At 32.2% G+C, this 26,333-nt stretch overlaps 3 protein-coding genes across 3 annotated transcripts; all 3 read left to right on the top strand.

The window, feature by feature from the left end:
- Positions 1-8,922: 8,922 nt before the first annotated feature.
- On the top strand, positions 8,923-11,532 carry LOC130675270 (dolichyl-diphosphooligosaccharide--protein glycosyltransferase subunit DAD1). Its single transcript, XM_057480822.1, has 2 exons — positions 8,923-9,145; positions 10,818-11,532. The coding sequence occupies exons 1-2, from the start codon at positions 8,941-8,943 to the stop codon at positions 10,946-10,948; spliced, it is 336 nt and encodes a 111-aa protein (XP_057336805.1). The 5' UTR covers positions 8,923-8,940; the 3' UTR covers positions 10,949-11,532.
- An 8,093-nt stretch (positions 11,533-19,625) lies between these two features.
- On the top strand, positions 19,626-21,035 carry LOC130672855 (ankyrin-1-like). Its single transcript, XM_057477624.1, has one exon. It carries the CDS (start codon positions 19,626-19,628, stop codon positions 21,033-21,035), a length of 1,410 nt encoding a protein of 469 aa, XP_057333607.1.
- Positions 21,036-21,037: 2 nt separating this feature from the next.
- LOC130672847 (uncharacterized) lies at positions 21,038-25,372 on the top strand. The gene is made up of 6 exons (XM_057477613.1): positions 21,038-21,224; positions 21,585-22,304; positions 22,379-22,540; positions 22,669-24,269; positions 24,356-24,431; positions 24,564-25,372. Exons 1-6 carry the CDS (start codon positions 21,038-21,040, stop codon positions 25,370-25,372), a joined length of 3,555 nt encoding a protein of 1,184 aa, XP_057333596.1.
- Positions 25,373-26,333: the final 961 nt, after the last annotated feature.

Below are 26,333 nucleotides of genomic sequence, written 5' to 3'. Positions count from 1 at the left end.
GAAATCTAATCTTTATTCATCATAGAATATGACTCAATGTTTTTTTTACCGATAATCTTTCTTTCTTTGATCAAAATGATCTATTATCGAAAAAAATTGAAAAAAAAAAAATTGTTTTTTCAATTTTTTTCGATAATCAATCATTTTGATCAAAGAAATGAAGATTATCGGTAAAAAAAAACATTTTCAAATCGAAAAAATGAACAAATATCGAGAAACTACCAATTATGGTGATTTTTGACAAAATCGATAAATTTAAAGCTTCGGGGCACTAAGAAAGAAAAATCGCAGCGATTTGAAATTTCTAGGGTTTTTTCAGGACACTTTGAGGTTGAAAAAAAGACGAAGATATCCTTTGTTTATCCGTTATATCCAAAGTTATAGCAAGATTTCCGAATATCCTTAAATTTGTGAATTTTGACCTGTTTTTTACTAAACAATATCGCTTTAAAAAAAATTTTTTTATCAAATGCTACTAATTTTGCCTTATAGAGAATGTTTTCCAGTTTTCAAAACCCTGCTTCCATTCTCCGTACGACCAATACATCCGGAGTTATTGATTATCAAAGCCAAAATGGACTTTTTTGCTTTGATCAATGATAACTCGACGCCAAATTGTCGTAGAGACTTTTTCAGGCCGCCAAATTGAAGGGCACAAAATTTCCTAGAAAAGTCATACGGTCGGATTATCCAAAAAAATTTATTGACGCCCATAGAGGTATTGAAAGACCAGCAAAAATTTTGAAAATTTTTTTTTGTTGGTTTCCTATGATTACTCCGGAACCGTACATGATAAAAAATTTTGAGGTCCAGATCTGAAAACTAGAAACTTGAGGCTACAATTCGTTTTTTTTTAGTTTTCTTATACGACCATTTTGCCCCAAGTTACAGCATGTTGAAAATCACCTAAAAATTTCGGATTTTTTTTCTATCCCTTAATTTTTGTGACCAGTGTATACAGTTTAATGAGGAAAAGTCAAGTGACCTTGACAGGTCCGTTATAAAGCACAACCTCGCCGCTTCGCATTCGAGTTGTGCAATATCAAATTTTTAATTAAATATAATTTTCATAACGATTATAAAAAATATAAAATTTTGATATGAAAAGAACGTATAAGTTAGAATACACATTTTTGACTGCAGCATTTTATTTTTCTTTCATTTTTAGACTTTGGCTAGGCTTTTTAACAATTTTTTCAGAAAAAAAATTTATACGCCCTTTTAGCTTTTGGTCACAAAATTTTTGGATTCCTAAAGCTAAAAGGGCGCATAATCAAAGACATGCGGCTTTTTACCTTTGGGAAAACAATGTTTGATTTTCAAGCGTAGAAAATGTTTACTAATCGATTGGCGATGAAAAAAAAATTTATGCACCCTTTTACCTTTTGGCACGCGATATGTTGAAAGAAAATTAGATGTTATTAGTAAAATTTCGCATTTTACGTCACTGCTTGTGTCCAAATTTTGGTTCTGAATAGTGAAATTACACGTTTATATATTTATCTTATTCCGTAAAATTTGAGAACGTGCAACGTGATAAATTTTTTCAACAATTAGACATCGTTTTACAATTACCCGACTATTTAGTTTCTACTTATAATTAAAAAATCGTATCATCGAAAGAGTTCGCGTTAGTGACACAATAATTGTTCTTGCGGTTTGAAAATTTCTCAATAAAAATTTAGTTCAACCTCAAATCGAAAATTAAACATTATCTAAACTTATTATTTCAACTAAAAGTTCATAAAAAATATTTTAACGGTACGAATATAAGTTTGGAAATAAAAATTAACAAACCTTAAAAAAACTTTTCTACAGATATTTTTAAATAAAGAGTCTACTCAAAGACATTTAGAACTATTTTGTTATCTAAAAGAAATTAGTACAACTACCATCTTTTATATGTTATACTACATGTATGTAAGCGGAAGCTATTGCTGGCCTCAAGTAAAAATAAGTTGTTATTGTAACAAACAGTATAATTACAAAGATAATTATAAACGGACTTTAAACCTTGTCTAATTACGATTTAACTAAAAATATAAATGACGAAAAACAATTTTTTAAATTATATTTATAAAGAATCCTAAACTTTCAACTAATAGGGACCACTAGTATGAAATTTTGAAAAAATTAATTTTTTTTTGGTTTATTTCGATTGTCTATACCTTTAAAAATAACATATTACACAGAAAAGAAAGAAATCTTGAACCAAGAAATAAAACGTCTTCGAAATTTTTTTCTTGGCTGAAGATTGTTACGTTTTTGAGTCAAGAAAAAATGTCTTGAGCTGAAACGAAAAAGTTTTTGAACCGTGAAATATAATTTTTTAAACCAAGAACAAACTTTCTTGGGCCAAGAAATTTTTTTTTTGTCTCAAAAAAAAAAAAATTTTCAGCCAAGAAATGAATTTCTTTAATTGAGCAAATAAATTTATCGAGCTAAAAAACACATTGATTGATTAATTTATTATAATACTCTAATTTAGTTATTTTATTTTTAATTTATTTAAAATAAAAATTTGGACTCAAAATCCATTTGTTGCGCTAGTGTGAGAAAGAGATAGTAAGGAGTATTCATTCCTTAGGGTGCAAAGGAGGTAACACCTATGAGTGAATCCAAGACAAAACTTTCTTGCCTTGAGACTCTAGTAATCTTGGTTTGAGATTTTTCGTGTGATTGGTCAGAAAAAGTACACTGTACTCAAACCAAGAGTTTGAATTTTTTAAACCGATTCTCCTTATTTTTAGTTCGAGTTCTTACGGTTTATTGTTTAAGACATCATAGTTCTTTAATTAAGTGTACAACTTTCTTGAACCAAATATTTTTATTTCTTGGTTTAAGTAAGTAACATACTTAGGTTAAGAAAAATGTTTATTATACTAAGAAATGTAAGTTTTTAAAACAAGTAATTCTATTATTGGACCAAGTATGAAATATGTATTGGCTTAAGAATTTTTTTCTTAATTCAAGATTTAAAATTCAAGAAATTATTTTACTTCGTTCAAGAAATTTTCGGTTTTCCTTCCATCCGCTGAAAAATTTTTTTGTTATCAAGTCAAGATTTTTTTTTTGTGTACAATTTCGAGTGCATATCTAGAACAGTTTTTTTGAGTTATAGCAATCTGAAGAGCAGCCACTTATCGGCAGGCCAAAATCAAATTAAATTTTCGCTCAAAATTTGAAATTTTTTTTTTTAACTCGGCCATTTTGTTATTTCAACTTCTTTTTTTCTAGCTCAAAGGTTATCCTACGGGAAATACCTTTTAATTTAACAATATTTTTGGTTTTTTAGATTTCATGGACTAAGAAAGTCACTATCACTGCAGTGGGGGGATTTTTTTTTGGAGCCCTAGGATTGTGAATAACTCGCTAAATTTTCATCTTTTTGGTCCAATAATTTTATCTTGTATTGATTGTATCTCCACAAATATATCCATAAAACATTCCCAAAAACTATCTTTTTTCAGGCGATCACACTATTAGTAGCCCCCCTTAATTATTTAAATAAATTCAATAAATATTGATTAATATCTATCAAATTTAATGAAATAAAAAAAAAATATTGTGATCGACATTTCCGACTAAGTCAACAATTGTTGATACTAATCAACAGAATTTTAACCGACGAAAACGAAGTATATAAATTAAAAGCCGATTGTATTTGTATTCTTAACCTTAAATATATTGTAATTTTATAACGGTACTTAAAAGTATAGACCGCACCTTCGATTGATTTTAAAAAACTCTACAAATATATTTACTAATACATAACATCCGTATTGGTGAAGTAAAATTAACATTTTATTATAGATAGATATAGAAGAGAGATGAGTTATGTGTGTAATATATACATGTATAAATGTATGCCTGCTAAAACATCGCATACTAAAATAATAACAGTTAATTTATGGACATTGCATGTGCAGTCCACCGAGATTTTTTTCCGTTTGATTACGATCTGTAGCTGTCGCTGATTTTGAGGGAGGATACATACGCATATGCATACATATACACATGTAAATATACAATATATAATATACTAGTGTATGTAAAGAGATGCGGATAATATACAACACATGATGTATAGCATATCTATGTCGATCAGAAAAAATATCTGAATGCACTACCATGACCCCGTAAAAATTGTGCACACCAACCGACTCAGGTTAAGTGTACCGTTTCACCGTAAATGCGCATTAAATTTCCGGAAACTCACCTCTGTATTGTTGTAGACAAATATTATTGCAAATAAACTATATTCGACCCCTATGAAAAAAAATTAGAAAAATATGTATATTAAAAATATATCTTAGAATATATAAAACAGACATGTATGAAAATATATAATTTTATTATATTTTTTTATGTTTTTGATTAAATTAAAAAAATATTTTTTATATTATCATAATTCTATTTTTAATATATTTAAATTATATTTAAGATATATAAAATATATACGAAAATCGGTCAAAAGTTAGCTACTAAAAATATATATTTTATACATGGGGGAGACCGGGGCACGACGGCCCCTTTAAGCCGGTAATTATTTCTTATGGCTTTTAATCTATAGGTCAACCTAATTTGGTCCTTTCTTAAGCAAATCCATTAAGGTTTTACCAAAACTCAAAAAAAAAATTTTTCCTAGGACACGACGGACCCCCTCCAAAAAAAAACAAAAAAAATTTTTGTGTTAATAATAATTTATGTTTTTTATTGAAAAAAAAGATGTTAACTACGAATATACTATTTCCGTACCTTTATAATCCCATGGACTTCAAATTTATTAGAAAAACAATTTATTTAGCTGATGTAACCAGTTTTATTGAAATTTTTATTTTTTTATTTTAAACACAATATAATCTGTTGGCTTAAAAGATCTTTAATCAATAAATTTTTCAAATTCATTTTAGTTTTTTTCTGTAGCAAATTTCTTTTTAGGTAGTCCATTATGCCCCCGATATCGCAGACCAGCTTAAAATATCTTTAAAACATCGGAAGTATCATGATTTGACTGAGAATGGAAAAAAAAAAAAATTTACAAAATTTTTGAGGGGGGCCGTCGTGTCCTAGGGGCCGTAGCGCCCCGGTCTCCCTTATTTTATGTAAAAAAAACCTATTTCTTTTACATTTTAACATATATTTGTTTTATAAATTTTTTTTCACGAGGGGAGTTATCACAATTATAATGATAACAATAGTGCCAGTAAATATTTAATAAATGGAAAAAAAAAATTAAGTGAAATAAGATATTGGGTGGACCTTTTCCCGTTCACACGAACGGAATTATTTTCCAATCCACCAATTCTGAGACCAGGATGTATGAATATTTATATGTTATTCTTATGGTAACGAAAAAAAAATTGAAAAAAAAAATTACTATTCATCCTCAATTTATTTATATATTGTATAGCTTTAATATAATATACTGACTCGACAATAATAATTTACTAATTCTGTATAAAAAAAAAAAAAATTGCATTACATCCGCCTACGAAAAAGCACTGGTTTAAATCTTTTGGAACATCTGTATAACGGTAACTTAACATTGCAACTGAAGCATAACGATACTACTTAATTATTTATTAATTTATTATCTGATAATCTAATTACAATCAACTTGATTCTTCATCCGAAACATAAATGAAGATTATGATAAAACCTTATTTGACTCAAAAATAAACATAAAAATACATATATATATATATATATATATATATATATATATATATATATATATATATATATATATATATATATATATATATATATATATATCGATTATAGTTTATTAAACTTGATAAAAAAAAAAAACAGTTAAACTGGGTGTGTTGAATATTTTACTACGGTTAGTAAATAGATTTTTAAGACTTGAGTTAATTAATGGAAATTGGTTTGTGAAAAATTAGCAAGGATAAAATTCAAGTGAAATTGTAAATACAAGCTAAATACTTGTAAGGAAGTCTACGGATAAATGCAGACTACTGAGATTCCTATATTCGGGACGACGTCCATTGGACTGATTCTAATTGGAAAAGTAACCAATAGGACATATCCCAATAACCCAGATCCCTATTACTTGAATTATCAATTACTCATAATCCCGATGACCCAAATTTTCAATCACCTAAAATCCCGATCATCAGTAATTTCAATTACCAATACTACCAATTACCCAAATTTCCAATAATCCAAAAGTTCGATAGCTTAATTTTTCGTTAACCAGAAACATTAGTGACAAGACATTCCGATTGGACAGGTTTCGTAAGCTCAAAGTCGATTTCTTTGAGCTTTGTTATAGCATCTTTGCATAGTTGTCGCCCAAACCAGTGTTTACAGTGTTACAATTATCGTAAGTATTTTTGACGTTTGAAGGTTATCCACGCGGTGTTCAGTGAAAGTTCGGGGAAACGATATAATTTCACCTGTGTATTATTTTTATACGGCATATTTGAACAGCCGCAAATACAAAGCGATACTTTTGATGAAGACATCTCGAAAATTTATTTTATTTAAAAAAAAAAATATTAAAGACACTGATAATGCTAAACTAATACTTTTCATCATCACTTTGTTTGTAATTTTTCTCAGCAAATGGCATAAAGATCAACTTTCTCAATCCCTATTGATTGAAGGTAACTTTTTTTTTTAAGGTGTATATATATTATTAGGCCTCGGGTAATCCCATATCCGGCCACAGTCAAATACAACTTTCATATCAAATTCAAATTCATTTTTTAATCAGTCAAATTCCAACGTCGGCGACAGGATGAATCCCAGGGCCGAAAGATCTCACACCGTTTTTGTGAAAAATTCTTTCGGCAATCACTGGGATTCGAACCCATGCCTGGCCAGTGATCAAGTTCGAAAATAAGGAAAAATTGAAATTTTAAGAACTGGTGGTGCCATCTATAATACTAACGTTGAATTATCTCGATAAATGTTTATGTTGATAAATGAAAGTAAGCAACAATAAGTTTTACGCGAAATAGAGTTATCCTCTCTTCTCTTTTTGATCAACTACGGCTCTTGTTGGCGGATTAAAGATATAATCGCTTATTTAGGTGTTATTTAAGCCTTCATAAATTATAAGTGTATACCATAGGTATAAATTATGCTTGATTTAATTATAAAGTTCAAAATTTTTCAGTTCCGTGCTACACTGCACTATTTGATTGCACTTTTACCTTCCTTGACTTTCTCCGACTTGAGACCCTTACGAACAACTATAGGACATTTTTGTCTCTGTAGATTCCCTGATAGCCAAGTTGGCGGCAAAAGTTAGCACTTCCATAAGTTGACGACAACTTTCCGAGAAATGTGTTGATAACTTTTAGCTCGTGTAACTGTTGACCGCAACTTGTAGCCAACTTGTAGTCAACAGTTATACAAGCTGAAAGTTGTCGAAAACTTGTCGTCAAGTTGGTTGCAACTCATGTACACCAACTTTCTGATCAGAAACTTTGGCTATCAGGGAATTCCCTGATAGCCAAGTTGACGTCAAGTAAACGACGACCTACTGCTGCAACTTGTCCCCAAGCTGGTTATAAAAATTGGCATTTCCATGAGTTGACGACAACTAAACGCCTATTTTTTGAGAGAGTTGGTGGCAAGAGTTGGCATTCCTTTGGTTCACGGAAAGTTGACATCAATTTTCCTAGAAAGTTGGCGACAATTCGCGACGGTAGATTGTTGCCAAGTTTATAGATAAGTCGGTAACAACTTGTAGTTAATAATTATAATAGCTTGAAGTTGTCAACAACTTGTCGTCAATTTGATCGCAACTAATTGACACCAACTTTCTGACCAGAAAGTCTAGTTAACAGGGTTTTTTATGACGTGATTTAACTTAACCTTTAATTTAACATGCTTCGATGGTCGGATTTTCTGGTCAGAAAGCTGATGTCAATTAGTTGCGGTCAAAATGACAACACCTTTGTAATTTGTTATCAACTTTCCCAGAAAATTAGCGATTATCTACTGTTGCAACCTAGCGATTACCTACTATTGCTCGTCAAAAAGTTGGTACCCTGCCCTGATAGCCACCTTATCCACAAGTTAACTTCAAGTTACTGCCGTATTCTGAAGCCAATATAAAGGAAAATGTTGGAGAGCAAGCAGTTACCTTTAAGTTGACAGTAAATTGTCTGTAAACTTGAATTCAATTTGACTACAAGCGTTACTGTCAGACAATGACGTTAAGTTGATTGAAAGTTTCACTTGAAATTGACGGCAAGTTCTTCTGTCAAATTACATTCAGATGACGGCAGTAGATTTGCATCAACTGGCACGCAAGTATTATCCAGCCGAGGCTTACCAGAAACTTGTCGTTAAGTTAGCCGTAAATTTTTCAGTCCAAAACTTACTGAGCAAAGGTGTGGCTATCAGAGTATTGATAACTTTGCGACCAACTTGACGACAAGTTGTCGACAACTCTAGCTTTTGCAACTTTTGGTTTCAAGTTACCGCCAACTTTCTGGGAAACTTGGCGCCAGTGAAGAGCCGCAATTCGAAGGCAGATTTCTGTGAAAATTGACGTCAATTTTACATCAACTAATAGATATCAACTTTTGCCACCAACTTCCTCAGAAAGTTGTCATCAACTTATGCAAATTTTTGCGGCCAACTTGGTTACATGTTGCTGCGGTTCTCATCAACTTGCTGCCAATTCTATAATATTTTTGGTGGTAATCGATACAAATATTTAAATACATTTCATATTACCGACATTCAATAAAGAAAATAAACAAAAATTTTTCATAAAGTATTCCCTCTACATGACTCCATACTCCATGAATGTCTCTACATATCTCTCACACTTATTTATTGTCGTTGATAGTTGCTGGTGTTTCGATTTGCCACGCGTCAATCATACACAAAAAAATTAAAGAAAATAATCATTGATATAAAAATTATTTAAAAAATAAAATACTCGTAAAAATGTCGGTTGTAGCAGTGCTGAAGAAATTTTATAACGAGTACAAAAAAAGTACACCGAAGAAACTCAAAATAATTGATTGTTATTTGCTATACATTTTACTAACCGGTGTCATACAATTTGTATATTGTTGCCTGGTTGGCACATTTCCATTTAATAGTTTTTTAAGTGGATTCATTTCATGTGTATCATGTTTTATTTTAGCAGGCAAGTTATTATTTATTTATTATCACCATATATCGATATATCCTTAATTTTAAATCTTACAAATAACATTAACCTCAATACATAGATTTTTTTCTCGAAAGATTGATTAATTTATTATTTTATTATTAAGTATTTGAATATTTATTTCAATTTTAAATTAAGAGGGACCACTAGTGTGAAATTTTGAAAAATTAAATTTTATATTTTCTTAGTTCGATTGTCTATACTTTTAAAAATAATATACAAAAAATTAAAGTGCATCTCAATTAGTTCCTTTGAGTTACAGCCACCTGAAGAATAGCCGCTCATCGGTTCTCGAAAATACATTTTTCAAAATTACATTTTACGAAATTTCAATTTTTTTTCTCAGTCCGAAGATCATCGTACGGGAAATACCTTCTACTTTAATAAACTCTGGTTTTTTTGATTTCATGGACTACATAGGTCACTGCAGCAGTGGAGGGACTTTTATTTTTGAAACATTGGAAGGTTGTGAATAACCCGAAATTCGAGACTAAATCTAAAACATTATTTTAGACAAAAAATTAAAACAAAAAAACGTTAAATTGAAATAGAAACCAAATTCAAGACTAAAATCAAGACGAAATTCAAAACAAAATACTAGACAAAATTTCAGTCTCAAACCAAGACGAATCTCGAGACTAAAACCAAGACAATATTTAAGACGAAATTCTAGACAGTAACCACGACTTAATCCAAGACTAAAACCAAAACATTATTTTAGACAAAAAATTCAAAAAAAAAAACGTTAAATTGAAATAGAAACAAAAATTAAGACTAAAATCTAGACGAAATTCAAAACAAAATACTAGACAAAATTTCAGTCTCAAACCAAGACAAATCTCAAAACTAAAACCAAGACAATATTTTAGACAAAAAATTAAAGACAAACGGTAAATTGAAATCGAACCTAAATTCAAAACTAAAATTAAGACGGAATCCGACACAAATCCTAGACAAAAATCAATACAAATTTCAAATCTCAAACCGAGACAAAACTCGAGACTAAAACCAAGAAAAAATTCTAGACTAAAATTTTTTATGGATGGTTATATTAGCTATTCACCAATTCGAATGTTTCAAAATAAATGACTATTTACATTTGTATTAAATTCTATATAAAACAATTAGATGTGAACTTAGCTACACGCAACACTACCAAACTTATTATTTATTTTTTTATATTTCTAAAGCTCGTTTCTGATTGGCCACTTTGAATATTTATTAACTCCCACAATATTCGAAATCAAGAAATATTGTTCAGGAACTTTCTGCTCAGAATTATCCCCTCAATATAAATCTCACAGTGTAAAACTAATTTTAGATCACCCTGTATGTCCACAACTATATCCCTAAAACATTAAAACATTCCATGGAGTAGGTTTCTTTAAAAAAATTACCGCAAATCATCTTTTTGTCAGGCGGTCACACTAGTGATCCCCCTTAATAATGAATATTGAATTTAAGTATACTTATTAATTACAGTAGTAAAGATATTTATTCGATGATTAAATTTTCACAAATTCTGTATCGACAGCTGATGGATAAAAAATAATATATTAGTAATTTCATTAATGAATTTCTTTATAGTAAACAATTACAATTTATATGTACGGTATTTAAATAATGATATATTTATATTTTATTGCAGTTTGCTTGAGACTACAAGTCAACCCACAAAACAAAACTCAATTCTATGGAATAAGCCCAGAACGTGGATTTGCTGACTTTATATTCGCACATATTATTCTTCATCTTGTTGTTATGAACTTCATTGGATAATTTTATATAATAAGTATAAAAAATAACTAACTATAACAACAGACTTGATTTAATACAAGTACACTAATCAATATAAAAAAAACTTATTTACACTTTTTGTAACAATGAAATAAATTTATAAAAATTAATCATTTATTTACTATTGTTCTTCATTAGTTTAACAGAATACATTGCAGACAGAGTTGCGAATTCTTTAATGAGAATATTTGCAATTAAAAATTTAATTTTTAATCCGTAATTGAAATTATATTGAATAATAATACGAAATTAATTTTTAATTCTCCAACTTAAATTAAAAATTTTAAAAACATTCTTAATTTGTTGTTTTTGGATTATGAAATATAAAAAAAAAATTTAATTGAAGCACTAATGCAATTATAAATTTAATGCGCTATTTGAAACCCTGATTGCAGAAGTCTCAATAAACTCTTTTGCACACCTCGAACGCGAAGCGCAGAGGTAGTGATCTACTGTCGTCAAATGTCAAAGCAGGGTTGTTGTTATTTTTAATTATATTATTATAAAAATCATATGTAAGAAAAATGTCTATCATAATTTTTAAATAAAACTTTTGTCTACTCAAATTTAATTATCTATATTATTAAGAAAATAAGGAAAATTTTGTTCCCGCTATATCTCTATGATAAAATTAGTTAATGTTATTGAAATTGGCATCATTAGATAGGCCTTGAGTTACATTGTGCCTTTTCATACTTTAAACTTTTTTTAATCGCCAAGTATTGAGATAGATAGATTTATCTATATCATTCGAATTACGTTTAAATTACGCGAGAAAAAGACGATTGTATTTATTTTTTTTAACTTAATTAATCAATAGATATATATGGTGTATTCCATGCCAAATCGACCACTTTTGAACCTTACCCCTTTAGATTTCGCTGAAAATTTTTTATCTTTTTCTACTCGATGAAAGACGTTTTCCAGAATTTTTTCAAATTTTTTTACCCAACCCAAAAAAAGTTATGAAGCTTTCAAAAAAATGGCTCTTTTATTTTCAAATAGCCATAACTCTCTCAAAAATTGACCTTTCGGGACGTTTTTTTTTTTCAAAATTTTTGTTTTTAATTGAATTTTTTGAAAAAATAAATAAAAAAAATTTAACATGATCGCTTTTATGAAATAATCGCGTTATTTTGTATAAAATCGTTATTTTTTCGAAGTTCGTCGTTCTAAATTTTTTTTTTTTTTTCTCAAAAAAAACTTCAATCAATTCTACAATTATCTCCGTGTATCCCAGAGTAGGCCGATTTTTTTTTCTATTTTTTTCATAAATATTATTTATATAACATAATTAATGTAATTATATGATTTTAAGGTATTATATTCTCCATATATTGTCCGAATTTACCATTACAATGACTAGGATTAATGATTGATGCAGTTAACATTTAATGACTCAAAAATAATGCAACAAATTATTTATTAATTTCTTCTTTGGCGTTTAAATATTTTACAAATTCTGTATTCATTCGAGTTAAAAAAGTTTTTAACGCACAAACAACCATTTTTGTCGGGAATTACACAGTGTAATTGTAGGAACTTAATAATTACACTGTGTAATTCCCGACAAAAATGGTTGTTTGTGCGTTAAAAACTTTTCTAACTCGAATGAATACAGAATTTGTAAAATATTTAAACGCCAAAGAAGAAATTAATAAATAATTTGTTGCATTATTTTTGAGTCATTAAATGTTAACTGCATCAATCATTAATCCTAGTCATTGTAATGGTAAATTCGGACAATATATGGAGAATATAATACCTTAAAATCATATAATTACATTAATTATGTTATATAAATAATATTTATGAAAAAAATAGAAAAAAAAATCGGCCTACTCTGGGATACACGGAGATAATTGTAGAATTGATTGAAGTTTTTTTTGAGAAAAAAAAAAAAAAATTTAGAACGACGAACTTCGAAAAAATAACGATTTTATACAAAATAACGCGATTATTTCATAAAAGCGATCATGTTAAATTTTTTTTATTTATTTTTTCAAAAAATTCAATTAAAAACAAAAATTTTGAAAAAAAAAACGTCCCGAAAGGTCAATTTTTGAGAGAGTTATGGCTATTTGAAAATAAAAGAGCCATTTTTTTGAAAGCTTCATAACTTTTTTTGGGTTGGGTAAAAAAATTTGAAAAAATTCTGGAAAACGTCTTTCATCGAGTAGAAAAAGATAAAAAATTTTCAGCGAAATCTAAAGGGGTAAGGTTCAAAAGTGGTCGATTTGGCATGGAATACCCCATATAAAAAGAAAGTGTATGTTTGTATGTCCAGCCTTTTCTTCATGACCACCCACTGCCACTCGCTCATAGTTGCAGTGGTAGATAGCCCTTGGTATGCACTCGCAAGTAAGGGAGTTTGGTTACGGTGGGTGGAAGTGGGTGAATGTGGGTGGTAAAAATGTGTGATGGGGTACTTCTGTCCTCTATTTAACACATTTAACGCCTCATATAGACTCGAAATTGTGCTGAATGTCAATAGGTACGTTTATGAATGACTTGGTTGAATATTGAGAACTTTTCTAGAATATTCCAGATCTATCCGGAAACTTCAAGATTATTCTCGAAATTTCCAGAAGGATTTTAAAAGTTCTACAACATATCAAAATACTTAAAAATATTAAAAATAATTCTTATTAATCCAGAATGTTCCGGATTATTCTATGAATTTCGAGATTGATCTGAAATGTACTAAAATATATTTAGATTTTTAAAATCATGTGAAAATTATTTTAATCAGTCCAGAACGTTCAGGATTTTTCTATAAATTTCTAGGATGATCTGGAAACCATTAAAATATATTTTCAATATTTAAAATCATGTATAAATTCAAATTTATTTTAGAGCTTTCCAGATCAATCTCGAAATTCATAGAATAATCTGGAACATTCTGGATTAATAAAAATTATTTTTAATATTTTCAAGTATTTGGATATTTTGTAGAACTTTCAAAATCATTCTGGAAATTTCGAAAACATTCTCGAAGATTCTGGATGAATCTGGAATATTCTAGAAAAGTTCTCAATATTCAACAAAATCACTAAGAAACGCACTTAACGACATTCAGCACAATCTCCCCGCACGGAAAAATTATATATCCGTCTATATTCGGGCAAATATGAATATATGCCGCATATATGAGACATATATTCAATTTTGCCCGTATATATACTTTTTTCGTAATCGAGTCTATATGAGGCGTAAAATATGTTAAAAAAAGGACAGAAGTATCCCATCACACATTTTTACCACCTACATTTACCCACTTCCACCCACCGTAACCAAACTCCCTTACTTGCGAGTGCATACCAAGGGCTATCTACCACTACAACCATGAGTGGGTGGCAGTGGGTAGTCATCAAGAAAAGGCTGGACACCCAGGTCAAAAATAAAACTTGATTTAGACTTGGTTTACCAAGTCGAAATTTGGAGTCGTTTTTCACAAGACAAACTCGACTTTTTTTTACGAAGATATGAAATGCATTCACTATTCGCCTTGGTTTAGACTCAACTGGTTTAGTCATGATTAAATACGAAAAATTAAAATCAAGTCGATATTGACTTGGTTTAGACTTATTCGACCCAAATTAGAAGGCGAAAAAGTTAAAACTAAGGTGAAATAAAATTTATATATTAAGGCAGAAGTAAGGTGAACAAATAAATTTTTTTCGACTTGATTCAGCAAGTCATAAGCAGGGTGAATGACTATTGTGCTCGAAGTCAAGACGAATAAGTTCAAACTAAGACCAAGAAATACGAATAAGTTGAAATAAGTTAAAACTAAAATGAAAAAAGTTCAAAAAAAATTTTATTCAAGTCGACAAAGTCGAGATCTTATCGAAAAATCGTCGGAAAATCGATAACTTCAGAAGAAAATAAGGTGAAGCAAGCCTGAATCAAAATTTATGAATACAAACATACGCTTTCCTTTTATATACACTAATGGAAAAAATTAAAAGATCAAGAAAAAATTCCAAATTTTTGGGTGATTTTCAACAGGCCCTAACTTTGAGAGAAATGGTCGTACAAGAAATAAAAAAAAAGGAAATTGTAGCTTGAAGTGTCTACTTTTTGGATTAGAACTTCAAAATTATTTAGCGTCAGCGGTTTTACAGTAATCTTAGAAAAACCAGCGACAAAAATATTTTCAAATTTTTTAAATTTTTGTTTTTTGGTCTTCGGGCGTAGAAAAAAATTTTTTCTTTTTTGGAAATTTAAGCACTGTCTGCAATAAAATTGTAGACAAAGCTCCGAAAAATTCGTTTTTTTCATCTTGTTAAAGATTATGAGCTTTTCAGAGCAAAAAACGTGATCCTTTAATTTTTTCAAAAATTTGATCGAGTGAAACAAATAAACGGCTGGTTGGATTGATCTGGCTCTTTGTAGGGTTTTTGTGGACATATTGAACTGTGAAATGCACAGTTAACATTATCGATTTCCACAATATTTTCGTTTAAGCGCTTGATTTCCCAAAAAACCATAAAAAGCCCTTTTTTGTTGCATTTTTAAATTCATGTGACGATAGGAAAAAATTTTTTGTTTTTGAGTAAAGAATTTTGTGACGCTGAAAAACTGACGCCAACGACTGACGCTATCTTATTTAATTCATTTACTAGTTTTCACGTTAATAGCCGAATTTCACAACAAGAACTGATTTCCATTACTAATAAATTTTATTTAATTACAGTTTTATCGTTATCACTATTTTCACCGCACTTTTAATTTTCCTTTTGTAAAACTGTTGTAACTTAATTTTTATCTAATTAAATAAAATTGCTTAATTTATTATATAACAATTCTTTAATGACTAGATTTATTATTTACAATTTCTGGCCCTCCTGCCGAGAAATTATCAGACGGACCGCGTGTTAATTTATACTGAATTCTGGCCTTCTTGCCGAGAATTTATATTTTAATACAATCAAATCGGAAATGGCGACTGCCCACGAATCACTTAATTATTATTTAATTAATTGTTCAATAAATTGTGGCCTCCTGCCGACGATTTATTTACCTCTTTTTAATTTTTTTTCCAAAATGAACGTGGCGTCCTTAATCCTTCAGCCTTCCTGCCGATTTCCGTTTTCCCGTCGCTCGTTACTGTCCACCTCGTAATCCTTCGCAATAGTTCCCGTGCGGTCACCCGTCCAACTGTTCCGCCAGTTCGCGATCATTCGGCCCTTATCGGAAAATCCACCACTCCAACTTATTTCCTTATTGGGTCTTGGGGACGAGCCCCTTGAATTGGCGCGCCCGGCGACAAGTCGATAAAATAGTAACGCATATGGGGTACTATGGGTAATTAATCAACCGCGGGAAATCAGGTTGATTTAAAGTTGAAGATTTAAGTTTTTACCCCGTTACAGTATATCCATTAAAATCTTATAAAAACATTGCAGTTATTTTATCATACCATCTCAGTAAATTATGAGACGAAAATACCGTGTAATCTTATAAATTCATTCAAAATCGCTTGAAATGATATAGCGATATCAACTATTTCCACATAAAACCTCATAGGAAGATTGTAGTTACTTAATTATACGTTCTGATTTCATTATAAGACTAAATTTCCTTTTAATTTTATTAATTTATGAGATTGAAAGGGATTTTCGTCTTATAATTAGATGTGAACGTATGAATAATCGACTAAAATTTTGCTATGAGGTTTTATATGCAAATCCTTAATCTTTCTATAATTTTAAGCGATTTTGAATGAATTAATAAGATGGAAAGGCATTTTTGACTTATTATTATACGAGAACGTATGAGTAATCAACTGCAATGTCACTATGAGGATCAATACGGGAATAGTTTGTCTTATTGTTTTAAGCGGTTATAACATATCATTCAACATTAATAGGCTTTTACACGGAGAGAATTTTATGGTAAAAGTTACCATCAAGTTATAGTACAATTTTTAAACTGAATTATATGATTGATAATATCATTTAAATTATTAAATAAACAATCTGAATGGTAGTATCTACCATCTATATGGTAAAGTTTACAATTATTTATGATAACCAGAAATTATAACTGTTATTATATTAAATAATTACTTCTATTATAAAAAATCGTAATTCTTAATAACCTGATGGTAATGGTTACTATCAGCCTAAATATTGATGATCATCTAAGCTAATAAAAAATTAAAATATAAACGTTATAGTCTGACGCTTGTCTGTGTGTGATTTGTTTAACTGGGGAAGTGATTAATTTCACACACACACACACACACACACACACACACACACACACACACACACACATATATATATATATATATGCACACAAACACACACACACCTACGCACGGGTTCGCACACATATACATACACACGGGTGCGCACACTTACCCGCACACATACACACACTTATCCGCACACATGCGCACACTTACCCGCACACATGCGCACAGTTACCCGCACACCTACCCGCACACACACACACACGCGCACACTCATGCACACACACATTCTTAGTTAAGAATTTTTACAACTTTGAATGGTAATAGTTACCATCATCGATTGTAACAATTATAATTTTTAATAATTACAATTAGCATCTTCGATAGTAACCGTTACCATCATCAATTGTAACTGTTATCATTTTCAATAGAAATACTAATCAGTATAACCACTGAAAAATGTTATTACCATTTTAGATAGTTAAAATTACAATATTTGTTCTGTAGATACAATAATTAATTTCTCTCCGTGTAGATATATTAATTTTTCTTTATGTAAAATCTTCAAACATTACGTGAGTAAAAACATTTTTTTAAAAATTATTTAAAAATTTTTTTTTCTAATCGATTTAAATCGATCCTTTTAATAAGGGATGTCATTAAGCTTCATATTTTTCAATAGTTGACCACAACAAATCCACTAACAGTAAAAGATTTTCTGAGAGTTACTGGTTTTTAAAAAAGTCTCATCGAATCTCATAAATCTACCGTTTTCGAAAAATAGATTTTATGAGAAATTTATGTCATTATCATATATACCAAGTTTTCATCGGATCTCATAAGATGACAATTTCGACATGAAGAAATAAAATTTATTATAATTCTTTCAAATTTGTTAAGTAGAAATAATATAGTTAATAATCATGTAGGAACTTTTTATTTACTTGAACATTTGAATAGTAATTTAAGAGAAATTTCTTGTTAGATAAGTCTCTTAGAAACTCATAATTCAAGTAACCACATAAATATATTTTTATGAGAAATTGATGTGTATTTGGCACTGAAATTACCCATTAAATCTTTTAAAATTTTTGCATTTATTACTCTTCGGACATGTCTTATAAAATCTTATAAATACTCTAAAATTTTTTAAGAGAATTCAACTTTAGATAAAGTCCCATTCAAACTCATAAAACTCGTAGGTGTTTTTACATAAGTAGAATTGATGAGAATTTGAGAGACTTTTACGTATCAGGATATTCTGTATAAACTCTCATTAAGAGTAAAGTAGTAAATACTTATAAAAACTCATAAAGAAATTATCTATATTTAATCTTATAGAAGTTTCTGACGATTTAACTTATAGTATCTCATAACATAAAAATTCTCATTTATTCCCATGAAAATTGTATAAGATATATCGCTTAAGATAATGAACAAAATAAAAACCCACAAATTCTCATAAAGAGTTTTATGAGCAAATTTTTCGTTTCTCATAGAAAATTTTGTAGCTCATAAAGTCTCATAGAAAAATATGTTTTTTTTATGAGAATCTATGAGTTTGTTTCAACAGGGTAGTACCGACTGTTTTTTTTTCGTAAAAGTTTACCTTTAAATTGAAGAAAAATCAACCGCAAATTTTTATTTTCAACTTTTGCCGTGAAATTGTCTGCAGATTCGGGCAGCAGATTTCAAGTAATTTCAACATCAAATTACCATCAATTTCAATACAAAGTGGCTATTAGGGTGTTTACTCCTTATGATGAAATCTTACCTCTCTCTCTTTTTTAAATATTTTTCTAAATAAAGGCTTGATGATTATAACGCTAAATGACCGTTTCTGTCTTGGATTCGAGCTCCAGAGCCTCCAAAGCCATACGAGTTCGGTCTCTTGTATATAGTCTCCATACATAATGAGTGTGAATACAGCTGACGATTGTCAATTTCCAATTTTTGAATAAACAAATAGAATATCAGTAGAACAAAATTTAAATATTTCAGTTATTAAATTCATTTATTTAAAATTTACAAATTGTCTCACATCCACTACATTCACTCATACAAATTCATGAAAATTGGGCTTAAGGCTGGGCCGCACCTAACGAAGTCCTGAATTTATAAATTCTAATTATTTATTAAATAATTATCATAACAGCAATTTTATTAGCTCCCGACTAAGAGCAGAAGACGAACTTCCTCGGAAGATTTTCATCATCCGAGTCCCATATATATTCAAAAAGTAATTAGAATTCTTAAATTCAGGATTTTGTTAGGTGCGGCCCACCCTTAAATATTCTGTCTTCACACTCCATCTTATTACAAGTCACGCTGGTTAAAATTACAAGTACACTTGTGCGTTAGTTGACAATAGTTGCGTTCGTAAGTTACTCGCAGTTTTCAATAATAAAAAATAAAAAATAGTTAAGTGCCGAGAAGTTAAATATAAATCAATTAATCATGGATGACTTGGAAAAATATTACGACATGATGCATTCAATAAAACAAGGAAATACGCAAAAAGTAAGAGACATAATAGAGGAATTTGGTTTATCATCCTGTTCATTGTGGGATGATGGGTATCAACTACTTACTGCTACCGTTGAAAAAAATCAAGTAGAAATAGTTGCATATTCATTGCAGAATAATGCAAAAGTTAACAGCGATCGTGAAGTCCTGCCACTTCTTCAGATAGCCGCCATGAACAACAACACGAAAATTTTCAAAATTCTTCTGGAACACGGCGCTAAAATAAGTAATAACAATATATCACCAATTAAGTTAGCAGTTGAGTACGACAATATTGAGATCGTAAAACTTATCGTTAAGCACAAAAATTTTGGAAAAAAATATGATCAGTCATTACTGCATACGGCTGTCAAGAAAAACAACTTTGAAATGGTCTCATTATTATTAGAAATTGGTGCGGATGTCAATGAATATGATGAAGACAGATCAGCTCCAATCCATCACGCAGTAGAGGCCTGCAACAATGATATTTTGCAATTATTGTTAGATTATGGAGCAGATATTAATGCTAAAAATAAATATGGAAATACTCCACTTTGTTTGGTTCTAATGGTTCCAATGAGTTCGTATAACGGAACTCATTTAACGTCTACTATCTTGAGAGAGTATTTACGTCATTTACCTGGCAATCCAATGAATAAAAGTAAATTGGATATTCTCCTAGATAATGATGCAGACATAAATGGTCTTGATATTCGTAAATATATTTCACGTAGTAACCGTGGTAGCACGCTTCATCATGTTGGTGGTGGTGTTAGTAGAGTTATTACGATTACTAATAGTAGTATTATTCGTGGTGTTACTGCAGCTCTTGTTAATGTTACTAGAGGTGTTGCTGGTAGTGTTAATGGTAGTGATGAAAACAGTAGTTCGGAAAATAAAAAATGCATTATTAAACATATTGTAAAGTTAAGAAGTCGAAATACACCTCTATCTAATAACAATAATATGTTATTGTCTTCTCTTATAAAACACAAACCGCTTGATGATTACAAAAAAATATGTGAGCAAGAACTGTCCAGAGCAATGATGGAAAAAATACCAAACTCAGGGATTTCATTTTATAATATTTTGAGCAAAAATAGTGATTTTTTAGCTGCATATGCAAAAAATATAAATTATCCTTCGTGTCTCGCACTTCGAGATTACGAAGGTAGTATCACTACTTCTATGTCATGGACCACAAGTTCAGAGCTAAAAAATATAACACTAGCGCCTTCCGGTAACCGTGGCGCTCCCTTACAACTGCTTACTCATTCGTTTCTTTTGTGTCAGAGAGACCACACGTCAGTGCAATTAGTGAAACAGTTTTATATATTATTTTTGCTACAATTAGCTTAGTAATGGGTAGTCATAAGAAGAGGTCCAGAAGCCGGGATCGGTCTAGTGAACGAACGTCTAAAAGACTTCGGAAACTTGAGGATAGGATGGAGGAAATTGTGACGGGATTTGCCGTGATAAAAGAAGCCATCTTGGCTCGAGATGCCCCTGTGTTGGTGACGCCTGAAACAACAGCGTCAAATAGTGGAGGTAATTCTTAATGAATAATGTTTACGGTTAAACGTTAGTACGAGATGCAATCGTTTTTCCGTTATACAATAAACCTTCATGCCCGTGAGGCTAGTTATGATGTTCAGATTTGATTAATCATAACAATTATATCTGTTTGTATGAGTACCCTGTTTTACCCGAGAGGTAAAATAGGTCTCATATGATAATCAGACTTTGCCTGGAAGGTAAAGTAGAGATTAAACTACTCTGTCTTACCCGAGAGATAAGATAGTAGTAATGTAAACAAACTAACCTTGTTTTTTTGACATTAATTAATTAAATAAACAGATAATTGAGCTGTGATTGGCAACAAATCTAATTTGTCTAATCTATCTGCAGATAATGTTGCGCAGGTAAAGGATTCCGTATCAAATCAGGGTGATGACTTGGAGGAAACTTGGACTACTGATCAGGATCCTCGAATCGATGACACTGAAGTTCAAATTAACAATACCACAGATGGAGGGGAGGCTCCTGCGAAAATTGTGGAAGAACTTACTAAGCCGGATGTAGTCGAGACTCCATGGGAGCTAGACGAGGATGGTCTTCGTATTTTCGGGGAAGAACACGTACGAGAGGAGCCTGAGTTGGTCCTACACTCCAGTGTCGCCACGCGCTGGAAAAAATACCTGTCAGAGGGGTTAAAGAAAGAGGTTAAGGATTCCCTTATGGAAAAATACCCTAGAAAGGGTAAGCTTTCATTCGAGCCGCCGATTCTAAACGAGGAGGTGACTGTAAATTTAAAAGATTCGGCTCTTAAACGAGATAAATACTTTGGTGCGACTCAGAAATTGGCAGGGTCTGCTTTGGCGGCGTTGGCTTCTGTTATTGAGTCGTTGGCACCTCTGAGAGATCCAGAAAATGTCAAAAGGTTGGAGCAGGTCTGGGATGCTTCAAAGCTGTTAATCGAGATCCATAGATCTCAAACAGTTGCGCGCAAGGCCTGTATCCTGCCTACTTTATCCAAACAATGGGCTACGGCGCTGGAAAAGAGAGTAACGGATAGTTACTTATTCGGTGAGAAGTTAGTGGATAAAGTGAAAGAGATCAAGGCGATTGGTAAGGTAGGCGAGGAGATGAAGTCAGTCCCAATTAAGAAGACATTTGTATCCCCCAGTCCTTTAAATGTGAAGGGCTCGTCGAGTCAGAAGAAGTCAGTGACTCAGGCGAGCGGGAGATCATCAACAGCGAAAAAACCACTGACTTCCAGATTCCTATCGAAACAATCGAATTACCCGAAGTCGAGCCAATATCGAAAACAAAACCAGCGAACTCAGAACCATTAGCCCCGCAGGGTAATGTAAGTATATTTGCGGGTCGCCTGAAACATTTTGTGAAAAATTGGGAATCAATCACTGAGGACAGGTTTGTCATTCAGACTGTGAAAGGGTATAAAATACCATTCGAGTCAACTCCTGTACAGACTTACTCTCCACCATCCAGAGGATGGTCGGAGCAAGAGTCGGCATACATCCAATCAGAAATGATAGATTGCTTTCGATAGGCGCGATAATCGAAGCTGAAGAAGTTCTAGGTCAGTTTCTTTCGCCGTTCTTTCTGGTGCCTAAGTCTGATGGTCAACAGAGATTCATTCTGAATCTGAAGGAATTGAATAATTTTATTGATGCAGAACATTTTAAACTCGAGGACCTTAGGTCTGCGTGTAGTCTTTTGGAACAGGGTATTTTTATGGGCACAATTGATTTGAAAGATGCCTATTTCCTGATTTCAGTGTGGAAGCCACATCGCAAGTTTCTAAGGTTTATTTTTAATGGTAAAATCTTTGAGTTTGTTTGTTTGCCTTTCGGCCTATGTACGTGTCCATTGACATTTACAAAACTGTTAAAACCAGTGATAAATTACCTTCGCTCAAAAGGTTGGCTCTCGGTTGTGTACCTGGATGATTTCTTGTGCCTGGGTCACTCGGTCAATGATTGCAGCGAGAATCTAACTCAAACCATCGAGTTACTCGAAAGATTAGGATTTATTGTCAATTATGACAAGTCAAAGCTGGTGCCAGAAAGAAGATGTAAATACTTAGGGTTTATTTTAAATTCAGTATCGATGAGAGTTGAGCTTCCACTGGAGAAAGAGATCATGGTACGAAAACAGATTGAAATCCTTAAAAGAAAAAGGATGATGAAGATTCGCGATTTTGCCAAGGTTGTTGGGTCAGTGGTAGCTTGTTGTCCAGCTGTGGAGTACAGTTTGTTGCATTGCAGATCATTTGAAAGAGCAAAGATCCAGGCCTTAGACAAAAGTGAGGGTTGTTTTGATGCGATCATGTTAGTGCCAAAGTTTACCCTAATAGACTGGGATTGGTGGCTAAAAGCCTTGCCAAATGCTAGTAGGAAGGTGAGGAACAATCGGTATGAGAGGACGATTTATTCGGATGCGTCCTTGTCTGGTTGGGGTGCTTTTTGTAATGACGAGAGCGCCAATGGACTCTGGAACCAAGAGGAGAGGGGTCTCCATATAAATCATTTGGAGCTCAAAGCGGCTCTACTGGCCTTGAAATGTTTTGCGGTTGATCTGAAAGATACAGATATCTTACTCATGGTGGACAACACTACGACGTTAGCCTACATCAATAGGATGGGAGGTGTTCGTTATTCTGGCCTTCATGGATTAGCATGTGAGCTGTGGAATTGGTGTGAGGCCCGCCAGTTATGGGTTTACGCCACGTACATTCCCTCAAAGGAAAATGTTGAAGCCGATCGCTCATCTCGGATAGATAATTCGGATGCTGAGTGGGAGCTGGCAGATTATGCATTTGAAAATATTATGAACAAATTCGGGAAATTCGAGATCGATTTATTTGCTTCGCGAATCAACACCAAGTGCGCAGTCTATTGCTCCTGGAAAAGAGATCCAGGGGCTATCGCCTTTGATGCCTTTACGATCAGTTGGTCTGATTGGATGTTCTATGCTTTTCCCCCCTTCTCAATGATAACTAAAGTGATTAAAAAAATAAAAGATGACAAGGCAGAAGGTGTCTTAGTCGTACCTCACTGGCCCACTCAGGTCTGGTTCCCAATTTTTAAAAAATTATCAGTAGGGGATTGGTTATGGTTTAAAGCAGATCCTAATATATTGGTGTCTCCTTGTAGGTTACGTCAACATCCTTTGGCATCGAAACTTATCCAGGTTGTCGCCAAGTTGTCAGCCAGGCGTTATCAATGAAAGGTACACCTCAAGAGGCGATTGATATTTCAATCGCTTCCTTAACAGAGTCGACATAAAAAAACTATAATGGGACTCTGAAACTCTGGTGGTGTTGGAATGGGCAAAACAATGAGGATCCATACGTTGTATCAGTGGGGAAGATTTTGAAGTTCTTGTCCGAGAGATTCAGTGGTGGTGTTGGGTATAGCACGCTGAACTCCGCAAGAGCGGCTCTGTCATTAATATCAAGTGAGGATGTTACAAATAATCAGCTGATAAGTCGTTTTCTCAAAGGATCCTCAAAGATAAGGCCCAGCTTACCCAAATATGAATCTACGTGGGATGTGGATCCAGTTTTGAGTAAGTTGGCAACGTGGTTTCCGTTAAAAGAGTTGGCATTGAAGGAGTTGTCCATGAAGTTAGTGTTGTTGTTAGCCCTGGGTACCGCTCATCGTTCCCAAACGTTGGCGTTGATTAAGATTTCCAATATCTCCGTTTCGGAAAACGGAATTGAAATACGTATCTCAGATAGGATCAAGACTTCTCGACCAGGAGCTCCGCAACCAGTTTTTGAAATTCCTTTCTTCCGGGATAAACCTGAATTGTGTATTGCACAAACTTTGAACCACTACATGGCAGTGACAAAAAATCTTCGAGGAAGTATTGATTCACTATTTGTCTCATTTAACAAGCCGCATAAAGCAGTCAAAAGTGAGACAATTAGCCGGTGGATAAGATCAACCTTGGTGTCGTTAGGAGTAGATCAGAAGTTCACCGCGCATTCTACGCGGCATGCCTCGACATCCAAAGCGTTCGAAAGAGGTGTTAGCATCGAAGAAATTAAGAAAGTGGCTGGTTGGTCCCCGAGCTCAAAGGTATTCGCTGATTCTTATCAACAGCCAATAATTATTAACAGCAATAAATTTGCAACGTCAGTACTATCACCCAGCACAACTGGATGATAACATTTCTATTTCATTATAATTTCATGAGTTACATTGTTATTGTTTTAATCAAAACACTCGGAACTTTAAATGTTCCATTTTTCCATTTTACTTTGTATTATTTCAAATAAATAACACTTAAATAAAGAGAATGCTTGCTCTGAACAGCTACCTTCGTAATCTCGAAGTGCGAGACACGAAGGATAATTGAAGGATCTCACGAGCCCGCCGAAGGCGGGCGAAGTTTGATCTCAATTATTCGAGTGTCTCGCACGAGAGATTCCCACCCATATATACTAATAAATATTACCCAACCCCTTTTCAAGTAAAACGAAAAATGGAATAGCTTTATACGAATGAGTAAGCAGTTGTAAGGGAGCGCCACGGTTACCGGAAGGCGCTAGTGTTATATTTTTTAGCTCTGAACTTGTGGTCCATGACATAGAAGTAGTGATACTACCTTCGTAATCTCTCGTGCGAGACACTCGAATAATTGAGATCAAACTTCGCCCGCCTTCGGCGGGCTCGTGAGATCCTTCAATTATCAGACGTTCACATTTTCGGGTGAAGTTTTACGTAGATTTCCGGTTTATGGATCGGCGATAAAACTTCGCTTTACGAAAGGATTAAAAAGGAAATATTTATTGGAAAAAAGTACTAAAGTTTTTCATAATCTTTTTCCCGTTGCCTCTAAATTGTTGTCTGATGGTGTCGATGATGTATTTGAACGTTTAGATAATTATGATTTAAGTCATGTTTTGCGCATGTTCCAACGAGATTATTAATCGTAAAACATGTATGTGGTAATAAATGATTAATTATTTACTTTCAATGGGTTTTACTTTTTTTTCTGCCTCGATTATTTAAATTGTTTTATTAAAGGGTATAGCCGGATTAATATGGGAATTCTGCCCCCATAGCTTTTCTGACTCAAACTTAGGGGGTCGATTTGGTGTCGAATGAAAATAATTCACCTCAA

The sequence above is a fragment of the Microplitis mediator genome, chromosome 1, assembly GCF_029852145.1.
Source record: "Microplitis mediator isolate UGA2020A chromosome 1, iyMicMedi2.1, whole genome shotgun sequence".
Classification (NCBI taxonomy): domain Eukaryota; kingdom Metazoa; phylum Arthropoda; class Insecta; order Hymenoptera; family Braconidae; genus Microplitis; species Microplitis mediator.
The sequence above is the reverse complement of the archived record's forward strand: the minus strand, read 5'-3'. Positions and strand labels throughout refer to the sequence as shown.

What these genes read in the sequence shown, in the direction of transcription:
- LOC130672855 (XM_057477624.1), top strand. Translation starts at nt 19,626, where the DNA reads ATGGATGACTTGGAAAAATATTACGACATGATGCATTCAATAAAACAA.
- LOC130672847 (XM_057477613.1), top strand. Translation starts at nt 21,038, where the DNA reads ATGGGTAGTCATAAGAAGAGGTCCAGAAGCCGGGATCGGTCTAGTGAA. An exon ending in GAAAGAGATCAAGGCGATTG is followed by an intron (nt 22,305 to 22,378) that starts GTAAGGTAGGCG and finishes TTAAATGTGAAG; the next exon opens with GGCTCGTCGAGTCAGAAGAA. An exon ending in CCAGGCGTTATCAATGAAAG is followed by an intron (nt 24,432 to 24,563) that starts GTACACCTCAAG and finishes ACGTTGTATCAG; the next exon opens with TGGGGAAGATTTTGAAGTTC.
- LOC130675270 (XM_057480822.1), top strand. Translation starts at nt 8,941, where the DNA reads ATGTCGGTTGTAGCAGTGCTGAAGAAATTTTATAACGAGTACAAAAAA. An exon ending in ATCATGTTTTATTTTAGCAG is followed by an intron (nt 9,146 to 10,817) that starts GCAAGTTATTAT and finishes ATTTTATTGCAG; the next exon opens with TTTGCTTGAGACTACAAGTC.